The sequence below is a fragment of the Mya arenaria genome, chromosome 12 (genome assembly GCF_026914265.1).
Source record: "Mya arenaria isolate MELC-2E11 chromosome 12, ASM2691426v1".
In the NCBI taxonomy this organism is placed as follows: domain Eukaryota; kingdom Metazoa; phylum Mollusca; class Bivalvia; order Myida; family Myidae; genus Mya; species Mya arenaria.
In genome coordinates, this window is record NC_069133.1 from 44,720,470 (window position 1) to 44,743,697 (window position 23,228).

The 23,228-nt window shown below is 35.4% G+C and overlaps 1 protein-coding gene across 7 annotated transcripts in view; it reads left to right on the plus strand.

Moving 5' to 3' along the window:
• The window catches only part of LOC128212035 (myoferlin-like), a 75,445-nt gene extending 52,464 nt beyond the window's left edge, over positions 1-22,981 (plus strand). For 6 of the 7 annotated variants that reach the window (XM_052917262.1, XM_052917267.1, XM_052917261.1 and 3 more), the window contains 19 exons: positions 491-652; positions 1,003-1,171; positions 2,451-2,521; positions 4,001-4,078; positions 5,115-5,222; positions 5,943-6,068; positions 6,329-6,484; positions 6,931-7,022; positions 7,794-7,964; positions 9,803-9,948; positions 10,581-10,720; positions 11,342-11,430; positions 12,137-12,280; positions 12,742-12,832; positions 14,063-14,162; positions 14,694-14,881; positions 15,354-15,463; positions 17,142-17,289; positions 20,744-22,981. In XM_052917262.1, the coding sequence (XP_052773222.1) occupies positions 491-652; positions 1,003-1,171; positions 2,451-2,521; positions 4,001-4,078; positions 5,115-5,222; positions 5,943-6,068; positions 6,329-6,484; positions 6,931-7,022; positions 7,794-7,964; positions 9,803-9,948; positions 10,581-10,720; positions 11,342-11,430; positions 12,137-12,280; positions 12,742-12,832; positions 14,063-14,162; positions 14,694-14,881; positions 15,354-15,463; positions 17,142-17,289; positions 20,744-20,782 (2,328 nt within the window). In that variant the 3' untranslated portion in view covers positions 20,783-22,981. The remainder of the gene's footprint in view (positions 1-490; positions 653-1,002; positions 1,172-2,450; positions 2,522-4,000; positions 4,079-5,114; positions 5,223-5,942; positions 6,069-6,328; positions 6,485-6,930; positions 7,023-7,793; positions 7,965-9,802; positions 9,949-10,580; positions 10,721-11,341; positions 11,431-12,136; positions 12,281-12,741; positions 12,833-14,062; positions 14,163-14,693; positions 14,882-15,353; positions 15,464-17,141; positions 17,290-20,743) is intronic. The other variant, XM_052917265.1, reaches the window with a different exon arrangement.
• Positions 22,982-23,228: the final 247 nt, after the last annotated feature.

Sequence of the window (23,228 nt, forward strand, 5' to 3'; positions counted from 1 at the left end):
CTAAGGTTCATAACAACTTTGTACACTGCAAGGCTCATTTCAATTGGCAAGATATATTTTAGTTAATGTTTTGTTGTTCAACTTATATGACAACAATGAGAGCCAAATGTTGGCATCTCTTAACTATACTCTTTGTTCAGTGTTAAATGCTCACTGAGGATATAATTATACAGTTTTTTATAAGCTCGTCTGTTTTTTCGAAGATGTTGTGTGGTTTTCATTGGCGTCATGCAAAAAGCTTTAATCTTTGCTGTAACTTTAAAATTGTGCAAGATATTGAAATGAAACATGTGCACACGTTGCCTGAGTCAAATTGCTGTTGTATTGCAAGGCACATAACTCTGGCTATGATAATTAATGAATTATGCCCCTTGCTTGAATTAAAGAACAGGATCAAATGAGCAATGTATGAGCAACAGCACTCTTGTTTCAATAAGTATGTACAATGATTATAAATCTCTAAATCAAAATGAAATCTTCATTACTCTAGGTGCTATGTTGGGGCGTCCGTAACATGAAAAACTACCAGCTGTCATCAGTGACGTCCCCCAGTATCGAGTTCGAGGTTTCCGGACACGTGATAAAGTCAGACATGATCAAGAACACCAAACGCAACCCCAACTTTGCAAACCCAACCTACTTCTTTGATGTGGTGAGTTTATCTGATCAAAATAATAAAATTGAGTGACAATAAGATTTTCTGTGACCAAAAGTGAATAATTTTTGATTTTACATAAAATATATATATTTTTCTTAAAATAACAAAAACAATTTTATTCAGAAGATAGATATTAATCAACTGACCTTGCTTTCATAAATTTGAAAAATTTAACATATGATATATATTTTAAATTTTACCAAAATCGAACTTGAACTTCTTAGGTGATATTGTCCATTTGAATGATGCAAAATTAAGATTTTACCTATCACATGTTAGATGGACCTGAACTTCACCTTGACCTTAGTTGTTACCATAATCTTACCTTGACAATGGAATTTCAGATGTTGCCAAAAGAGGAGCTGTATATGCCGCCTGTTAATGTCCGTGTGAGGGACCACCGCCAGTTTGGGCGCAAACCAACAGTGGGCATCCATGTCCTACGGTCACTGGAAAAGTTTAAGGCACAGCCCATAATGCCCGGGGAACAAGAATTAGAGGATGGCCAGGCGGGTAGGTGGAAGTGAATATATAGTGATTTTTGATAAGCCCATTCAGTTTAATGAATACTGGATAGGAATTTTTAAAACAGGTCATTGCCTCATCTTGGTTATTTGAGCATCAGACTCTTTGTGATTTGGGCAAAAATCTTGACCTTAAGCCAGAACTCAAAAACAGTTCAAGATGTTTAAATAAATCTAAGTATACATTTTGCTAATGTAAAGCAAGCCCCACAACTCTTGCTTGAATGATTGTTCGAGTTAATTGCCTTTTTCAACTGAAAAAAAATATACAGTAAAACTGCGATCGCTCGAGGTCACCAGGGACCGAGCCAAAACCTCGAGGGAACCGATGTTTCGAACGACCCGATTTTCAATTTTCCAGTTTGACATGAAATATCTTTCAGTGTATTTTAAGTTTGAAGTCGTCAAACAGACTGTTTACTAATACACCGATTACGTGTTGCGTTGTGGAAGTCGCTAATATGTTGACGTAAACTAAATGTAAAACGCAAAAGAAAAAACAATAAATGAATAAATAGAAATGTTTATTTTAACAAAAAAGCACATTTTCGTAAAAAGCAACATTTAAATGACAGAACATATTGTGGCATTAGTCAGATTAAAGTTTCGCAAAATCAAAGATTGTTGATTGGCGCATCTTGTCGGTTTTGCGAAACTGTTCAATCGTAATGTGACGTGACAGTGTACAGAGCGTCTGAAGATCACGGTCAGCATCGGCCGTGAATTCAAAGAACCTTTCGACCACATCTAAAGCGTTATTTTCTCGTCATTAACTTCTTATAATTATCATCTCAAATGCCCATATCAACTGATATCGGTTATGCTTTAACAGTGAAAAACGGTTTTTCACACCTTATCAAATTGCCTTTCAACTGTCATTGCAATTTTTACTACTTGCGAAAATTTTAAACAATTATTTGTTTATTTTGGAACACGCGTTCGGGAAAAAGTGTGAAATTATGTCCTCGCGGGAGCCATAAGGTTTTGTGCACGATTTGTGTACTTGGGACCAAGGATATTGCTCGACTGCGCGACATAATTAGGTTTCGATGCAGCGTGGGTATATTTTATATGAAAATAGAAGGAAAAAGGTTCGGGACCAAGCTCCGACCTCGAGGGAACGCCGGTTCTCGAACGACCGCTTGTTTGAGGGAACGCAGTTTCACTGTAGTGTGAAAAAAATATAGTGAGAGACTTTCATTAATGCTGAGCCCAGTGACATGTTAATACCTGGCTTTGTTGTATTATTTATTTATTTCTGTGTACAGGTATTGGCAATGGTCCAGGAGGTGAACATGTGATTGACATGCCAGGAGAAGGGGAGCCCCAGCAGAAAAAGGTGGGTGGGGCATGCCATAATCATATTTTTGTGTAAAATGCAAATATCAGTGAGTCTGAAACTGCCATATTTCGTACAATGTCTATGGTATTCTAAGGGGTTTTAAAGGAACATTCAGTATTCACTGGGGCAGGTAGATGGTATATACAAACCTACAAATTGGCAATATTTGATATGTAGACTCTCACATTTGGGCCGCAGGCTTCAATTGCACTTACATCACTACTTTGGCATTGGATGCCTTGGGGTTAAGACAAACCTTGGATCTGTCCAAAAACCTCCACTGGCTAAATTGTACATGTATGCAGCCCCATAGCCTGATATTGATAGTTTCTTTACCATTAGACTGTATAGTGCTGTGTCAGCAAATTTAACACAACTTCCCTTTGATGTTCAGTAGTCACTGCTATCACCCATATCACATGACGTAATCCAAAAAGTTAAAAAAAGAAAAATCATTTGAAAAAAATGCTTTCCTACTTTGAAAACTATGTTATTTAAGGGAACTTTTACACAATATAGCATATATATAAAAAGTTATGTATATAAAAATATTGTTAAAAAAATCCAGCGATTTTCATACGTAGTGGTAGCGGTCTTCTCGAACTTTTTAGAGAGGTCACTGCATAGTAGATTGGTGTTTTTACTGATGCTTTATTTCATAGATTAATATAAAGTTTCTATGACACAAATACTTTGAAATCATATATATATTACATAAATCTACAGTTGAACCCCATTGGCTCGAACACCAAGGGACTGGCAAAAATATCTCAAGCCTCTGGAAATTCGAACCAAGCGGGAATGCTTATCTTCAAATTAGGGAAATCAGTCCTTTAAATTTAATTCGACACAACTTGGAATTTGCATCAAGCAAGTTTGGGCCAACTGAGTTTGACTGTAGCTTGTAAAATAACCAGCATATACATGTAAATAAGATGATGACATATATATATATATACATGGACAGATTAATATTGATGAAATGATGATAGGACTCAAAACGATATTTTTGCTATTGATGTATTTTAATTGAAATTAGCACACTATGTAGTCAGAAAATTAAAATGTTGGATACCTCACTGTCTTTCATCAAACATCAAAGAAAGCTACTTTAAGTAGCAATTAAGTAATGAGTAAAATCAATGATTTAACAGTCAAGCAATGATTTCATTGTATATATAGTGACAATGTCTGTGGAAATGAGTCTTATGGAGCCATTCATATTGTCATCAAAAAATAAATATTAAGAGCCATTTGGGAAAAAAATAAACCATTTTAAACACATGTTAAATTAAAACAAAGATAATTTTTAAAATATGAATTTAGCACTGATGAAGGCTTATGAAACACAATAGTTTGTGATTAAACTGATCGTGCCACATCTACTTCTGCAGGACTCATTTTCGCAGATGACATCGCAATTTATTGTATTCAAAAGACTAATAAACTAACGAATGTGTGTGTGCCTTGTTGTAGATGTTTGGGAGAGTTAACTATAGTTACCCCCAGCAAGAGTTGCCTAGTCTCAAGCCATTGAAAAAACAGTCCCGAGAGGTACATTTAGATGTAGGCTGGGTTCTCTGCGTTTTTCCCCGCCTTTTTCTTAACGCTTTGCTGTGGAATATGTATACTTAGATTCATAGTTCAGTCACTTAGATTAACAAGATTTTATGTAACTGAATCTTTTCTATATCTTCTTGAGCTTTTAAACTATAAGCTAACATTTTTTTAACAAAAACCTTTACAATTTCACATATTATTTTCTCAAGTTAATCAATAACATGGAGTACTTTTCTTACTGGTAACATATTTGTAGCCGTCTCCCTTATAAACAGTTTATCTTTTCTAATATTCTTAAAATTAATATCATGTATTTTAAATTTCGTTTTTTCCAGTAGTTGGCTTGGGATTAGGTAACTCGGTAAATTTTGTTATAAAATAATTGTTAGCAGGAAAGATGTTATTAATGGCATTGTCTTAGTTATGAATTAAATGGCTTGGCCCTTTAAAGGCACTCGATCACATATTTTATGTTGGCATCAATATTTTCAGACTGTTCAAATTGTGTAATTCTATGTTTATGAACAAACTGAACATCAACATGATCATAATTTTATCAATCTAAGCCTTATGTAATTCGATATCTAATAGTGAACACTTTTACAAATTAACGAAATTGGCATTTTCTGTCCTATTATAAGAAGTTTTGATAATGTTTTATATTGATTAGAAATATTTGTGTACATTTCACACACATTTATTTTTTTCGATATCTAGCATAAAATGTGAATGAGTCCCTTGAAAGGGAGTAAAATAATGTGTTTAAATCTACTGAAATAGTGTAAAACATGTTATAGCCATAGCAACCAAAGAATCTCTGTTAAGAAAGAATTTCATGTGTTACCAAAATAGAACTTAACAGGTACTGTATAGTTGATTTATTTAACTCAATTATAGCAGAAAAAAATAATTTAAAAACAAAAACCCCACATCCAAATGCACACAAGTAAAAGCAGAACATGGCTTCTGTTGACATAAATTTGCCAACAGGGAACTGTATTGTAACCCCTAGCAATGACCTTTATTTCAGGAGGAGGTTGATTACCAGGACATTGATTGGTGGTCAAAGTATTACGCCTCGGTCGGCGAGGTGGAAAAGTGCCAGAAATATCTCGACAAGGGGCTTGATACCATTAAGGTGAGATAAGATCTTGCACAGTATTCAATATAATTCTTATCCTTGTCATTAGATATGCTTCAGTGATTCCATTCAATCTATTGGCCAGTTATTTATACAGTACTACTTTTAAGCTTAAGTAAGATCTAAGTTGGTTATTAAATGCTGTGCCAGTGGTTTGTTTTAATAAAGTGTCAAATTTAGTCATAAATTGAAATTATCTTAGCGTCGTAATTTCATTATTTTGCTGTGATTTGAGTGATTCAACATGATTAGAAATGAATACAAAGTTGTGGAGTTGAAAAAAATCAGTGTGGTGCCATTAGTTACTTTTATACAGATTAATGATTATTAAAGTTACAACTGAAATCCTTCAGTGAAACAGCCCCCAGATAAGATTGAAGATATTGACTAGTGTCGAAAAGTAAAACATCAGGTGTAGCTAGACCAAATTAGATGTGCAGGCTTGTCCTGCCAGGGGAGTCTGTGGCCTTGCTGTTTCAGGAAATTTTGTTTCAAAGCTTTCATAATTATGTAAGGCATATTTAATACTCACAGAGCACATTTTCGGAAAAGAACATGCAGTTAATATGTGGAGCTACCCCAGCGAATGCCCCTTTTTGAGGGGTAGAGAAATGGGAGAATTATCTTGATAATTGTCTGAATACAGTTCATGTTCATACGGAATATTAGGCATTGGAAATAAAATCTTAATATTGGCTTTTTTTCTTTACTCCAAAGGTGTATGATACAGAATTGGAGAAGTCTGAGGATTTCGGGGAGTTTCTCGATTTCTGCGAAACCTTTGACCTTGAACGTGGCAAAGATGATGATGATGAGGAGTCCAATATTATAGGACAGTTCAAGGTTAGTAAGGTGTTTGTGGGATATTATATAGTTTTTAATTTCTTTGTTTTTCGGAATAAAACTAGTAGCAATATCAATAAGAGATTCAACAGTATGTTGTTCCCATGCTTAGACTGGTTTTGTTTTCATAGCGTGACAATGATAAAAATGTTACAAAATAGTAAACTGTCAAATTGCTTAATTGATGGTTTAGATTTTTTTAGTTCTATATGCTTCATATTGGTATGAACTCATGTATAAAAAATCTGCATATTTTGTAGGGTTTGTTCAAAGTGTATCCGCTGCCGTCAGATCCGAGTGAAGAGCTTCCCGTAAAGATGTTGGCTAATGTGCCATCCACTGAGCCGGAGGAGTGTATTGTGAGAGTGTACATTATCCGAGGCATCGATCTGCAGCCTAATGACCCGACTGGACTGGTAAGGGACTATCTTTAAGCTCCTTCTATTTTACATATGTTGGACTATGTGATGTCCAACTAAAATAAAGATAAAAATCATTGTCCTGCAGCGGAAGGATCCTACTGGTGGCTTCAATATTGCTCGTTGAATTTTAAACCCTAATAACACTATTAACCAAGTAAGTGTATTGTAAAAGTTTCTGCCATCAGATGCATTGATTGTTGGATGGTTTAAATGTGTTTGACCCACAAATTAGCTAGTTGAAATGACCAATTTTGCGATCTTTAATGGGGAACAAAGCTTGTTTGTAATATTATATGTCTTTTTTAATATATTTTCTATACAGGCTGAACCCTTTAGAATTACACCAAAATAAAATGAAGCCACCAGGTATCACAAATTAACTTAAAATAAGACCACTGAAAGAATGAATGATTTCTAAGTTTTCATGATATATATTGCAGGCTGACCCATACATTGAAGTCAAATTGGGGAAGAAAAAACTGGATAGCCGAGACGAGTACATCCCTAACTCCATTAACCCCATTTTTGGCAGGTGCGTCTAGTGCTTTGGGTTGTTTTATTTGAATAATATGATTTTAGTCTTGGACTTGTTTTTGCTCATAAGGTTACTATCAAAGACAGATGTACTTTGAAATTAACATATTTGATGCCCAAATTTAAACAGACAGAATGCATTCATGAAAACACCTTTACTGCAAGTATAAAGGCTTTTGATAATTATTATAAGTACATATATTTCAACCAAGTCAGCACTTAATTCAACTGTTTAAGGTTGAAATGGTCTAGTGGTATAGATGTCTGCCTTTCACATAAGAGGTTGTATGTTTGAGCCCCACCAGGGTGAGAGTGATCTAGTGGTATTTGTCGGCCGCTCACCCAAGAGGTTGTGTGTTTGAGCCCCACCAGGGTGAGAGTGATCTAGTGGTATTTGTCGGCCGCTCACCCAAGAGGTTGTGTGTTTGAGCCCCACCAGGGTGAGAGTGATCTAGTGGTATTTGTCGGCCGCTCACCCAAGAGGTTGTATGTTTGAGCCCCACCAGGGTGAGAGTGATCTAGTGGTATTTGTCGGCTGCTCACCCAAGAGGTTGTGTGTTTGAGCCCCACCAGGGTGAGAGTGATCTAGTGGTATTTGTCGGCTGCTCACCCAAGAGGTTGTGTGTTTGAGCCCTCTAATGAGATAGTTCCCTTGACCTCTCAAAATGGACACTGGTACTAGTTTAACCCAGGAAACAGACTGGAGCGTGACTCTATAAGTGAATAACTTTCATAATTGAGCTAGAAGATTTTATTATAAACTTTTCAGGATGTTTGAGATAAGCACAGTGCTACCACTGTATAAAGATCTGACAGTGCGTGTGATGGATTATGACCTCGTGTCCAGTGACGACCTTGTCGGGGAGACGGTTATCGACCTAGAAAACCGCATGCTGACCAAACATCGCGCCTGCTGCGGTATTCCCAAGTCATACTATGTGTGAGTAAATATTAGATTCCGATCTTCTTAACAATTATCTTTCTCATATTTGTTTTTCAAATCTGCAAAGTTTTGTTTGTTTTTGCAAGATAGTGACTTTTACTTAGCACTGATCCCAAAATACAAGAAGAAAAAAATCTCTTACAGGGTTCGAATTTAACTTCGAGGCAACTCGCAAAATGACAAATCAACTTGCAATTTTATTATTTGCTTTATTCCCTTATAATATTGTCTAATTAAAGTAGAAATTAACACCTAAGACATATTATGAATATTGAAAAGTATCAATCTTGAGTGACTTGACTACTAGAACTGATGGCTTATTCTATTTGGGGAGTATGGAAAGACTCGTCTGATGCTGGCAGCTTTTTGATAACAAAGCTGTCCAATAATTTGACATTGTTCACTTTGTATATTTACCCTCGCCATCGGGTAATTTAATACCCATTTGACAAGCACGCTACAGATTTCATTAAGTCTATAAGTATTAAAAACAATAAAATAATAAATTTAAAATAAATAATGATTATTCAGGATAATCTGCACAAGGGCAAATCCTTTTCAAAAATTAGATCGGATAAGATATTTTTTAAGTATTGTTGGGAAATAAAGGGCCCTAACTCCTAAACGATTAAAGCGATTTCCATGGCTATCGAACTTGATCAAGGTATTATGGTCACAAACATGTGTTAAAAGTTTGGTGAGGATTGGACAAACAGTTTTCAAGAATTAGATCGGAAACAATCTTCGGGACGTATTTTTCAAGTCTTTTTTTGCAAATAAAGGGCCGTAACTCCTAAATGACAAAAGCGATTTCCATGGCTATCGAACTTGATCAAGATATTATGGTCACAATCATGTATGTAAAGTTTGGTGAGGATTTGACACATACTTTTCAAGAATTAGATTGGAAACATATATTTTTGAAGTATTTTTGGCAAAAAAGGGCCGTAACTCCTAAATGACTAAAGCGATTTCCATGACTATCGAACTTGATCAAGATATTATGGTCACAAACATGTGTTTAAAGTTTGGTGAGGATTGGACAAACGGTTTTCAAGAATTAGATCGGAAACAATCTTCGGGACGTACGTACGTACAGACAGACAGACGTACGTACGGACAAGGGCAACCCTATATGCCGCCACTTTGTGGGGGCATAAAAAGCAACAGTAAATGTAGCGTGGATACTTTGGACCATGAAATATATCGATCAACGAAGTCTATTCATTTTGACAGTTGGGCGGAAATATATTCAAAGGATGATGGGGTTTACATATAGTGCGCAAAAGCGCTAAATTTAGCCAATGCTTGAGCTAGGTGATTACATCATTCGTATTTACTTTGTATTATGCACGCCTCGGAGCATCCCGGAAAGATTTGAGATAAAACTCGGCCTTTTCCGTATTTGTTCTATTTTTGAAAACCTACTAGAGCGTGACTCCGTACTGTCTTCTTTATACCGGTAGTGTAAACATGCCACTTATAGGCTGTTTACACTCGACTACATAGCGGAATTAAGTTCATGTTTATTCTACTTTCCTTTTAACATTTTGTGGTCTAGAAAAAGCCACTCGCAGAATTTTGCGAGCTTGAATAAAAGTCACTCGCAATTTCCAAATGTCGCTCGCATTTTGCGAGTATGCGAGTCTAAATTCGAACCCTGTTTTAGTAATAAAAGATCAAAATTTAGTACCAAAAATTCTAAAAATATCTAATTTGAATACAAGACATATTCATGAGTGTAATTAACCTTTCAAAAACACAACAATCATAATTATATCATTGTATTCTCAGGGTTCTCCTACATGTTTATAAAATTTATTTCCATTATTTAGTGAAGGTCCAAACAAGTGGCGGGACTCTCGCCTCCCCAAGGAACTTCTTGAGGGTTATTGTCAGAAGAAGCACATTGCCGCACCTCTGTTTAACGGTGTCAATAGCGCTAGAGTCGGCAAGAAAGTCTACAAGCTGTCTGAATTTGGTAAATAGGCTTTTACTAGCTTTATTTTTCTTCAAAATTAATAACCGAAACAGTTTCAACCTTAACAGAAGGGGTAAAATTTGGCAAGCAGACGAATAGCTAGCACCACACTTCGTGGACTCTTTTAATCTTTCAACATCTTAAAAGATTTTGTTAACTTATTATTAAAAAACTCTTCAATATATTCATACCATATTATACTGTGTATAGGATGCTAGCATAGATAGGGCGCAAGTAAAAATATATGTGAAAATACCATAAATATGATGCAGTGAAAGAATGTCAAAATAGGCAGCCATCGTATTTGTTTCGACAAATTTTAAATTCCTGAACACTTCATAGACTGAAAAAGTTGCCTCCCCTGAGCTTGCTTCAGCTGAATAGCGCCTAGCATTGTACATCATGAACACCTCCAACTTGGTGATATATCATATCATTTAAAACTATATAAAAAATATCAATGTTTTCTTAAGTTACTTTAAGATGCGGGGAAAGTTGCTCCTCCCCCCTCGACCTTGGTCCAGCTAAACAGAGTCTTACATTATACATCTCAGAATGTCTTCATGGTAGATCATGTCAAACTATATGAAAATCAATTTATCAATGTATTCTTAAGTAACTGTCCTTTTCAGAGGCCGGAAAAGTTGCCTCCCCTGACCTTGGTCCAGCGGATCAACGGTTGGCTCTACACATCCTAAACTCATTCAACCTTATCAAAGAGCATGTAGAGACAAGGCCTTTATACAACCCTCTACAGCCAGGCATTGAACAGGTATTCATGTACTTAGATACAGTTTCTTTGTATATGCATGTACATGGAGTTTATATACAAAGGTCTGATTGCACTGAAACCAACCTATAGTAAAACAGCAATGACCCTCAATGCATTTAAACAGATAAAAAAATAAGAAACTCGTTAAACTTGTAGTTATTGTTGGGGTAAAGCCTTCAATGCCAATTTCTACATAACCCATGAATTATTTCATGAGCAAAACTTCTTTGTGCAATCAACAGGCTTAAATAAATTCAGCCTGTTTAAGCTCATCGGTTCTTGATGTTATGATTGGTGACTTGAAAAAACTTTAACTTTGCCATAGCAAAAAACTTTCCAAGATATTCAAAGATTACTTTGTACATATGTTGCCAGAGACAATACACAAATGAATGGTAAGACACAAAACTTTGGCTTTAATAGTAATTGGGGTTAGCCGTATGTTTAACTTTAAAAAAAAACAAGAACGGAGTGTTGGCTTGGTTGGCCCTTTCATTTTACAGCTGGAAATTCTAGTTATAAAATTAAACGGCCAACCAAGTCAACTGAAAATCTCCACCTCAGTTAATTTAATCACTTATCACATTTTGGGGCATTCATAAAGATTTTCTTTCATGACAGGGCAAGCTTCAGATGTGGGTAGATGTGTTCCCGAAACATCTAGGAGAGCCAGGGGCACCCTTTGACATCAAGGGCAGGAAACCCAAGGAGTAAGTAGATATGTTACAGATGGAGTGGGTCTGTGAGTGATTGAAGGATGGTGTATGATAGGGCAAGCAGATATGAGTGTATGTTTTTCCAAAGTACCTGGTGGCACGGCACCCATATATATCAAGTCCAAGATGCTAGAGCAAGTAGATATATGTGGGATGGAGTGGATATGAGGATGACTTGAGGGTAGATGATTTTCCTAAATGCCTTGGGTGCATTTGGTGTCAAGGCCAGGCAAACTAAGTTGTAATATGTGATTTGGTGGGATAAAGAAAATGAACATGCTTTTGGGTAAGTGGAGGGGGGCCATGGGAGTGGTTTCTCAATAGCATCTGTTTTGCCATTTGAAATCTAGAAAACTAAGGTTATAAAACATTGGGCCAATTGTTCAGAATTTTGTTTAAGTTAACAACATTGAAAACAAAATGTCAACTTTCAAATCGTAACTGCTCTTGAAGTTGAATGGATACTCTTGTGATCTGCTGTATTACCTACAATATTTGAGACAACTGTTTCAGCTGAACTTGTTTATATTTTAATATATGAGCACAGCATAATAGATTTCGTGTTGAAAAGTTAAAAGTGATGTCATTATTTACATTGTAAGCTTTTTAAAAAAAGTTCTGAACAATCAGCCCATTATTTATCAATTTTCTTATTATGAATCATCCGTTTGATACATTACACAGAATTTGTCAATTTCAGGTATGTTTTGCGTTGTGCGATCTACAACACTGTTGATGTTATTCTGGATGAGACGTCAATAACTGGAGAAAAAATGAGTGACATCTACGTGTCCGGCTGGCTCCAGGGACAGGACGAGAAACAGAAAACAGACATACACTACAGGTTGGCTCAGACTGTATTCGTATTTTAAAAATTGTTATAAATCGGAAATCAAAAACAATTCGACCACAGAAGGTCTGGCATTTTTTATGCACTCTTATAGGGCATATAGTACTCACATTATCTAGTCATCTGTCTGGTCCGTCCATCCTTCTAGTCTAAAATAAAAAAAATGTTTATAACAGGATTCTTCTAATCCTGAATTGTACATGAAGGATTTGCCATATAAAAAAATCCTACCCTGACGACCAATTATTTGGACTATCAATCCTTCCTTATATATTATGTCTCAGCATATATTTTTTTTTATATTTAGCATAACAAGCTACAGTAGTAGTGAGTAGTGATGCCAATAGAATTATACCAAATTTATTGGTAAGACACATTAATGATTACTGGTAAATTTAATTTGACAATTTATTCCTAATCCTTTCTTTATTTCCTCATTGACATATAATTTGCAGGTCTTTGAATGGCGAGGGCAACTTCAACTGGCGTTTTGTATTCCCATTTGAATATGTTCCGGCAGAAAACTGTGTTGTGGTCAAGAAAAAGGTAGGAAAAGAAAATTTGAGAAAGTTTGATAAAACCATATATAAGTAAATTATGAGCTTTGGTATAATTTGGTAATATCTAACTGAAACATAACATCACCTTAGTGCAATAACTCAATATCTGCCTATTGATTGAGTTCTTGCACTAAGTTGACAAATTTAAGGAAATTTTGTCAAAGTTAGTCAGTTAAATTAGCTTGTTATTGATATTGTGCTCAATCAGATCAAAACCTCCCTCAATAATACTTGAACAAAAGGACCCATTGGTTTAAGGGATATGAATATTTTTATCAAGTTTATTTGGTGTCATGTCAATTGATAGTGACTGAAATTGTCTATCATTAGCTCGACTATTCGAAGAATAGGTGGGCTATACTACTTGCCCCAGCATCGGTGTCGGCGTCCGGTTAAAGTTTTAGGGCAAGTTGAGATTTTCACTTATAAGTCCAATACCCTACATTCAATTGACTTAATACTTCACGCAGTTGTTCAGGGCCATCACATGATGAGGTTAGATAACTCCATATTATTCTTTACACAGATTATGGCCCCTGATTGACTATTGTTATTAAAAATTAAAAATTATGAAAAATTATTAATAACTTTTATACCCTTCATTCAATTGACTTAATACTTCACACAATTGTTCAGGACCATCACCCAATGAGGTTACATAACTCCTTATCCTTAATACAAGTTATGGCCTCTGATTGACTTAGGTTAAAGTTTAAGGCAAGTAAAAGTAAAGGGCAAGTTGGGATTTTAATAAAAAAAACTGCGATACCGTTTATTAAATGCACTTAATAAAATTAAAAATTATTCACGACCACCTTACAACAAGAAACATAACTCCGTTTTAAGCCTAAATACAAATTATGGCCCTTGAATTTTTTTATTATTTTTTTAATTTTTTTTTTTATTTCCTTTGAAAGGCATATTTGTATATTCTTAACCACATTTTCATAATGGAAAATCAAGTTATTTGAATGACTTGGGTCATTGTTTGGGTGGGCTGGTGGAAGGGCAGCATCAAAGTCACCTTATGTATCGAATAATTTTAGTTAGGTTTGACATAAAGAGACCAAACTTGGTATTATTACATCATTATTGTATTCTAAGTCAAAGTGGCGTAGTCGAGCGCGCTGTCTTACGACGGCTCTTGTTTTTAAATTCAAGTTGCTCTACATTTGTGGAGGCCTTTGTGTATAGCCAATTACCGTATTTCTTCCAGGAGAAGTTCTGGAGCCTTGATGAGACGGAGCAAAGGATTCCGCCCATATTCACCGTACAAGTCTGGGACAACGACAAATTCTCATTTGATGATTTCTTAGGTAAGTTGGCATTTTAGTTTTTTACTCATTTTTGGCGATTTCTTTAGCTCATTTATATATAACAATTTCAACTGCTTGAGTTGGCAGTAAATGTATGTACGTAAATCAGGCAGTTCATGTTAGTGCAACAGGCTGGAAACTTCACCAATGGCTCTCAGTTTTGGCAAATGCTAGGGCCATATTACAGAAGCATCTAAAGTTAAAAATAATTGTACCTTTTGCCTAGATTCAACTATTTCTTTAACTGTTTTATTTCACTGGTATTGAGTATAAAAGAACAACTTACTTGATAATTTATCAATATACATTAAGTTTTATATTAAGAGTGCAATAAATTGGGCGCATGTTGATTTGGTTAGTGGTCACCAAGTTGGACAAGTGGGTTTCCTCCGGGTACTCCGTTTTATCCCACAACACAAGACCACACTCGCGCCCAACATTGTGCTAACAAGAGTGACTTAGTATAAGTTATCATAACTTTCTTCACAATTGTTGTAAAATATATGATGTTTAAACTATTTGTTTTTAAAGGCACGGTGGAGATGAATCTCACAAATATGCCGATGCCATCGAAGCGGTCTGGATCATGTGACCTGAAGCAGCTGCCCGACATCAACATGGGAAACATGAACGTGAAGACTGTCTCACTGTTCGAGCAGAAACGTCTACGTGGCTTCTGGCCTGTCTATGATGAGAAAAACGGACAGAGAGAGCTGACTGTGAGTGCATGATGATTGTTAATTGTAGATTTGTAAGTCTCTTGGTCCTTCTTATTAAAATAATTTCATGTTCATAGATTTGTTCACAGAATATATCACTTTTTGGCAAGTGAAAATCACTTTGTTCCCATTGAATATCAATTTCTGTGGTTTCTCATGTGACAGCCTTTTGACCAATAAAAAGGGTGGAAATAAGCCAATAATGTACGGATGGGTTTTATCTCCTATTGTCAATAAGCGTGCAATATTTTCATCAATGAACATAGTAGTTTAGAATATAATAAAGCAGAAAAGAATTCAGCTATATTTTCAATTTGGGCCCTAGCCACATGGCTATGATTATGTTAAGTACAATTTACGTTCTGCTACTGGTGTAGTCAATTTAAAAAAAATCAAAGTTCATGAAAAAAAAAATAAAGCTACATGAACATTTCTCTAACTTGATGTTTATTTTTCAATTTTTCTTCCCTAGGGTAAAGTTGAGATGGAGTTGGAACTGATTACAAAGGATGAGGCGGAGACCCGACCTGCGGGCAAGGCTCGGGATGAACCCAACATGAATCCTGTTCTAGAGGAACCCAAGTGAGTATTTTTTTCACAACTCCCTTCCCTACCTCTACCCCCAATATCCACCAGCTCCCTTGAGTACAAGAACTGACCTGCAGGCAAAGCCTGGAACAGATGCAGAACCTGAGGACTGGAGAACCCTCTTCTTCCCCAAACACACTACCCCTACTCCCAATATCCACCGTCTCCCTTAAGTACAAGAACTGACCTGCAGGCAAAGCCTGGAATAGATGCAGAACCTGAGGACCATAGAACCCTCTCCTTCCCATAACCCACTACCCCTACTCCCAATATCCACCATCTCCCTTGAGTACAAGAACTGACCTGCAGGCAAAGCCTGGAATAGATGCAGAACCTGAGGACCATAGAACCCTCTCCTTCCCATAACCCACTACCCCTACTCCCAATTTCCACCATCTCCCTTGAGTACAAGAACTTACCTGCATGTTAAGCCTGGAACAGGACCAGAGAACCCATAGAGGACGGAAAACCCATAGAGGACGGAGATCCCATAGAGGAGCTGAGAACCATCTCCTTCTCCAAACACTTCCCCTACTACCAATACACTGGGGTATAAGGCTTAAACAACAAGCCTAAAAAGCAACATGAACCCCATTATAAAGCAGCCCAATTTGGTGTTTATACAAGCCGATTGTGAAAACCTGATCTTTGTTTGGTTGCTATACTTCATGTACAATAAAAAAGCTTTGTATAACAATACAAATAAGAGCAGTAAAGTGAATGTACAGTGGAAACTCACTAAACCGGACAAGGTCCGGACTGGGCAAAATTTCCGGTTTAGTGAGGATTCTGGTTTAGTGAGGATTTGATGTACGGAGTAAGTTTACTCAAAATATTAACTGGGTTAACCTTTAAAGGCTTTTGTCCTCTAGGGACAGTTCAATTCTCCGACGTTTAGGTTGAGACATGATTAAAGCACTTGCAAAAGTGATAAGCATAATTAAACATTTCTGCGTTTTCATAAATATCTTTTTTTCCAAGTCTTGAAATAAAACAACTCGCGTAATTTAATGCTTGTTTAGTATGTTTGATAGTTTGATTAACGCACCGCTCTAATTTGATTCAATCATAGAAGTCACTAAATGAATGATCACTGAATAACCGTTTCTAGTTCTTTATTTTCTGCAACAAACAAATTAATGTTTCAATCAATTTTCTTTTCACAAGTTTGATTATTGTTTGTTTATCGCGGGACAGTCAATCCACAGCGCATTTTCATCATTATCGATTATCGAGTTAACACAACAATCCAGGTGTAATATTTAACGACGCACCGGCTGTCAAAACAAAGTGACACGCGATTCGCGAATTCCTAATACACAAAATTATTTTGACATGTTTGCTCTAATAAACGTCCGGTTTTGTGAGGTAAAATTACGTTGACAACTAATAAAATTTTTCGATTTTTTGTCCGGTATCCGGGGTTCCGGTTTTGTAGGGATTTTTTACATTGAAAATAGAAGGGGAAAACCGGGACTCTGAAAAAAGTCCGGTATCCCGAGGATTCCGGTCTTGTGGAGATCCGGTTTAGTGAGGTTCCACTGTATATAAAATGCATGAATGAAGTCAATATAGTTAAAATGGACCCCTTTACAATTATTTACTTCTTTTTGATCACATGTAAATGTTGTATATCGCTTGAATGACATAATTTTTCTCTTATTTTTCCCAGTCGTCCGGAGACATCGTTCCTATGGTTCACCTCACCCTTCAAGACCCTGCGCTACATCATATGGGCCAACTACAAGTGGTACTTCATAATTGGTCTTGTCATCATACTGCTTCTCCTCCTGATCGTCTTGTTCATCTACTCATTCCCGGTAAGAATTTTGAGAGTGTCAATGGTTAACTGGTACAATGTTGTGACTAGTAACATCTTTTTACATGTTTAATTCAGTTAGTTTTTCTTGTCATGTACTCATTCATAGTGAGAATTCATTGGGAAAATGTAAAACCTTTTTGATCAATTTAGGTTCGCGATACCTTTTTCTTCTTTGCCTTTTGTTCATTCTCCACCAGGTGCGTAATTTGTGTGTGTTAATTGTTTATTGGTCATGAAGTGTCATACTAAAATTTCATTATTTAAGGATTAAAATTCGACATGTTGCATTTTATTGGGATATGGTATGCAATGGGGCTGTTCAAAATGTTGTCCTTCGGACTCCACCCATTTTGACCTGCGCCATTGCATACCATACCCTAATAAAATGCAACATTTCGAATTTTAATACTTATATTTACATTCATTTAAATCTACATTTCTGCTAAAATAAATTGATTATTCAAGAGCATTTTCTCTTTTCTTTCTGTCGTTGTTCTCAACGGTGGGTAAATTAGAACAGCTATCGTAACCTAATTTTATACGACAATGAATGCACAGATAAAATAGTTCCTTATTCATATGTTTATTTTCTATCTTTTCAAGGTCAAGAATATTTTGAATACGTATTATTGCATACAATGTGTGTTTTCGGTCCGTTATTGTGGTGTATTAAAACGCAAAAAAAAAACGGGCGTTATCGGTAGAAAACGTGCATTATTCAGTAAATTCACGTGCCGTTAATGCCCGGTTTTTGTGTCGCCTGAAAAGACGACATATAGGGGTTACTTTTGTCGGCGGCGGCGGCGGCGGCGTCCGCTTCCCATTTTCGCTTGTCCGGGGTATATCTCCTAAACTATTAGTGGTATCAACTTGAAACTGTTACTCTTGCTTCCATATTTTTAGAGTTATTGCCCTTTGTTATTTTTCATGCTTAAAGTTTTGTCCGGGGCATATCTTGTAGAATATAAGAGTTATCAACTTGAAACTTCATATGTAGATAGATCTCATGGAGGGCAAGTGCAGTGCACAATAACAGTAACTCTTGCTTTCTTAGTTTTAAAATTATTGCCCTTTGTTAATTTTCATGCTTAAAGTTTTGTCCGGGGCATATCTTGAAGAATATAAGAGGTATCAACTTGAAACTTCATAGCTAGATAGATCTCATTGAGGGCAAGTGCAGTGCACAATAACAGTAACTCTTGCTTTCTTAGTTTTAAAGTTATTGCCCTTTGTTAATTTTCATGCTTAAAGTTTTGTCCGGGGCATATCTTGAAGAATATAAGAGGTATCAACGTGAAACTTCATAGCTAGATATATCTCATTGAGGGCAAGTGCAGTGCACAATAACAGTAACTCTTGCTTTCTTAGTTTTAAAGTTATTGCCCTTTGTTAATTTTCATGCTTAAAGTTTTGTCCGGGGCATATCTTGAAGAATATAAGAGGTATCAACTTGAAACTTCATAGCTAGATAGATCTCATTGAGGGCAAGTGCAGTGCACAAGAACCGTTACTCTTGCTGCCATATTTTTAGAGTTATTGCCCTTTGTTAATTTTCTTGCTTAGGTTTTGTCCGTGGCATATCTCGTAAACTATAGGAGGTTTCAACCTGAAACTTATTCCGTAGGTATATCTGATTGAGGGTTCAAATGCCACCTACACTTGAAAGTTAAATGGCAACATCATTGTCTATAACTGAATAAAATGCCAATCTAACAGCTATAATGTCGACAGTAAATAATTTGTCAGGCGACACATCGGACTCGCGGAGTTCTAGTTTGTTTTACATATGCTCTTTCAGGGCCCGCATCATAACAATGAAGGCTGAGTGACCTGGTTTCTGACCAAAAGTTGGTCAACGATGCAAACTTTTGCACAAAAACATATTTTAGAATATATAATGTAGCTGCATACAAATACCAAAACAGGAAATAAACCACAAAAGTCATATAACTTACATATTTTCTGCTGAGTTGTCTTTCCGATTCCACTATGTGGTATGCAATGAACAAAGAAATTTCAAATATTTTTTCTCTAATGCTGAAGATGCTGTACATTTTATCAAGAACATGTTTACAAAATTTTCAGGCTTAAATTAGTTCAAAAATCAAAGCAAATAATGGTTAAAGTAGGACTGAATAGGTAAATAATTGATTACCCAATAGGTATTGTGTGTAAATAATCCCAGTAATCCAGTCAATTTTCGAAAAAACAACACTTTCAAAACGAATGAACACTGCAAAAAATGGCGTCGAAACAAAATGCAGCTGCCGAGCTATGTTGCGGCCCGAATCGAGCTTAATGTAAAACTTTTTCAATGACACCACTCATGACGTCATACAAGCACCTGTTATAGAGGTTACTTTGAACTAACTGTTTTTGCATTTACGGGACATTTAACAGCATTTTTTAACACAAACGTTTCTTCAACTGTTCCATTCATCATGAAATTATCTACATTAAAATCAATCAAATTATCGTTGCTTATTTTGTTTTAACTGCTTTACTGCAGATTAGTTTTGCATGTTGCCAATAATTGTACTACGATTTCATTAAAAAAATAGTTCCGTAGTAAATATGCCCCGCCCCTTGGTATTATTGCGCCCAATGACAGGACAGAAGTATCGAACAAACGCACGCGATATGGATGGGAAATGCCATTGCACTTTATACAGAAATAAAGTGCAATTGATAAACAACAACCATCGTTTAGGAATGAAGTGTGAATGTAAATATTAGCTATTAAAGTATGCCTCTTGTATGGAACAAGAAAACCGCTGAGCATTGGCATTTGAGGCAAGGCCTAAACTCAAACTCTAGCTTTAATGATTGTTTAGTTATGCCCCTTGGATGGAATAAAAAAAACCAATGTGCTTTGGCATTTGAGGCAAGGCCTAAACTCAAACTCTAGCTTCAATGATTGTTAAGTTATGCCCCTTTATTAAACAAGAAAAACCGACATGCATTGACATTTGAGGCAAGGCCTAAACTCCAACTCTAGCTTTAATGATTGTAAAGTTATGCCCCTTCATTGGCACTTGAGGCAAGGCCTAAACTCCAACTCTAGCTTTAATTATTGTAAAGTTATGCCCCTTTGTTGGCACTTGAGGCAAGGCCTAAACTCCAACTCTAGCATTAATGATTGTAAAGTTATGCCCCTTCATTAGCACTTGAGGCAAGGCCTAAACTCCAACTCTAGCTTTAATGATTGTAAAGTTATGCCCCTTCATTGGCACTTGAGGCAAGGCCTAAACTCCAACTCTAGCTTTAATGATTAAGTTATGCCCCTTGATGGACCCAAGAAAAACTGATGTGCATTGGCATTTGCTTGTCTTACTATTTTAGAAGTTATCTTTCCTTATTGAAATGTTATTATAGTTTGTAGAAGGGTGAAGTAAGATATTTGAAGTGTAGTGTTGTTTACGTTATAACATGGCAAACATTTCTACTTTCAGGGCAACCTTTCTGCCTGGATTCTGGGGACAAAGGCCTAAAAACTTCGGGTCCAACTAAGCGGACCTAAGGCAGATTGGACGGTTTCTCAGTGTCTTGTAAGAAGGGAAAAAAGAGAACTAAAAATATGTTGAACAAAGTTAGTGATGTCAAACTAAAGACAGCTTTATTATATTTTGTGATTAAAAGGGGATCTAACATGAAGTCAGGGAAAACGAGTGACTGAACAAATAAATAGCTGATGTTTGGAACAAATGTTGTGATGTTTGTTAAAAGATGAGCTTATATGCATGTGTAATTTATGATAAATGAATTTGAAAAAGTTAATGTATTGGAAATATTGTTAGAATTTTACTTATGTTATATTTTAGTGTAGTTCTAAATGTAGCATTTTTTTTAGCTAAATGGCTGAAGCAGATGTTTCTATGTAATTGATATTAGTTTATTTGTGAAATTATTAATAAATAAATTATGTGGTCTGTAACAAAGCTATAAATGATTGAAAGAAAAAATATGGATATAATAAAGGTGGATCTATTTTCTAAAATTTCATATGTAAACTTGTTTTTGAAAATATTCTGTAATGCTTTTTGCTTCTATCAATGTATGCACAACGATAAACTTGTCATGATTAGAATAACAATTTTTGTATACAATGCTATGCAATTTTCAGTGTTGATATTTGTTACTATACCATGTGATATTTCACCTTAATATTCAAATGAGCACAGTTCTGTACAGTTGCTACAGTCTTATTAATGGCATTAACTAAAGTCCTTGCAATTTTTTTTTAGTTTAGCTTTTAGTGAACTTGATATTTATTGAGCATGTAGATTTTGGAGGGAAATGCTGAGAAATGCTAGAAGCAATTTTGTTCATATTAGAAATTATATTGTATTAACTTTTAATTAAGTGTTTGGTTTGCTATTTTTTTGTAATGTTGATGATTGATTTAGTTTATTTAAAACAAAAGTTTGGTTTGTAGCAATTTTAGGAGCATCTCCTTTGAACTTGCCTAAATTTACACAATTCAGCTATGATTATCAAAATGAGTAGGCTATGCCCAGTTATGATATTTCCATTGTAAGACAATACTTTACCCTGACCATTTAGCAATATGATATTTGCAGTGCAGTACACACTTGAGATCATTTTTAAATCATAATATTTGCTGTAGAAGATTTTGTTTATTTTCCATCTTAAAGAATAATGGTATCTGCCTGATAAGACTTACACTTACAAAAAATCTTTTTCGCTTAGATGCTTGGATCATAAAGAGTAGGAATTATTACCTTGAATTTTGAAATGACTATAGAATATCAAAAGGGCTGTAAGCCCCCTTAAACTGCTTTAGGCATAAATCCCTCATAATCTAACACCCCTCCCCCTGTTTTTCAGGATTAACAGTTATCAGCTGTTAGAACCCCTGCTTGCCTGTTTCTATCTGTGAAAATTATACATAACGTTATGATTTGCTGGCCTTTTTCTACCTTTAACTGATACTTTGTTAAGTTTCCTTTATATTTGCAATAGGTTGTTAACTATACATTCTATATACATACTGTTGTATTTTATATTGCTATATACTCGCTATTTTCTTTAGTAATTATATATTTTTTTCTGAATTGTTTGTACACATATTATTGATTTCTTTTTTACTGTGTAACCATATTATATTCAGTATATTTCTTTTCTACATGTATATGTATATATAATATCATTGCAATACACCTTCACATGAATGTGTGTCTATCATTGTAACAATATATACTAATGACTTGTAATTACCTTTTATTGCCTATTAAAAACACACATGCCAATAATGTTTGAGCTTGCCTGATCAAAGTGACACATATATATTATTGCCTAGTAACTAAACATATACCTATCCTATAGCGTAGTATGATGTGCCCCCCAAAACTAGAATAATATACACATCTTGTTTGCCTGATAAAGTACACATCTTATTTGGCTTCAAAGTAAACGTATGTTTGTTCATATTTATGTTACGAGATGTACAAGTACATTTAGATAAAAGACTGAGTAAACTACTAATTAGTGTATATTGCTATGTAAGTTTGAAATGCAAAAACACCCAGCTTCAAAACACTTTTGCAATACTGGACAATACAATTTTTTAGAAACAGTGTATTTACTGTTATAAATATTCATGACTTTTCTTGCCTTTTAGCAAAACAATACAAATCATAATGGTTACGGTATTAAACTTGTATAACATTCATGTCGTTTGTTGTTTTTGTTACCATTTACAGGTAAGTTGGCACTATAGGTACACATATATAATGTATTGTATATATAAAATGAACAATTCAATATAAAACAACGGACAGAAATGTCTGATCATGGATTTCCAAACTTTACACAATGTGTGTGATACAATACCAAACTTTACACAATGTGTGTGATACAATACCAAACTTTACACAATGTGTGTGATACAATACCAAACTTTACACAATGTGTGTG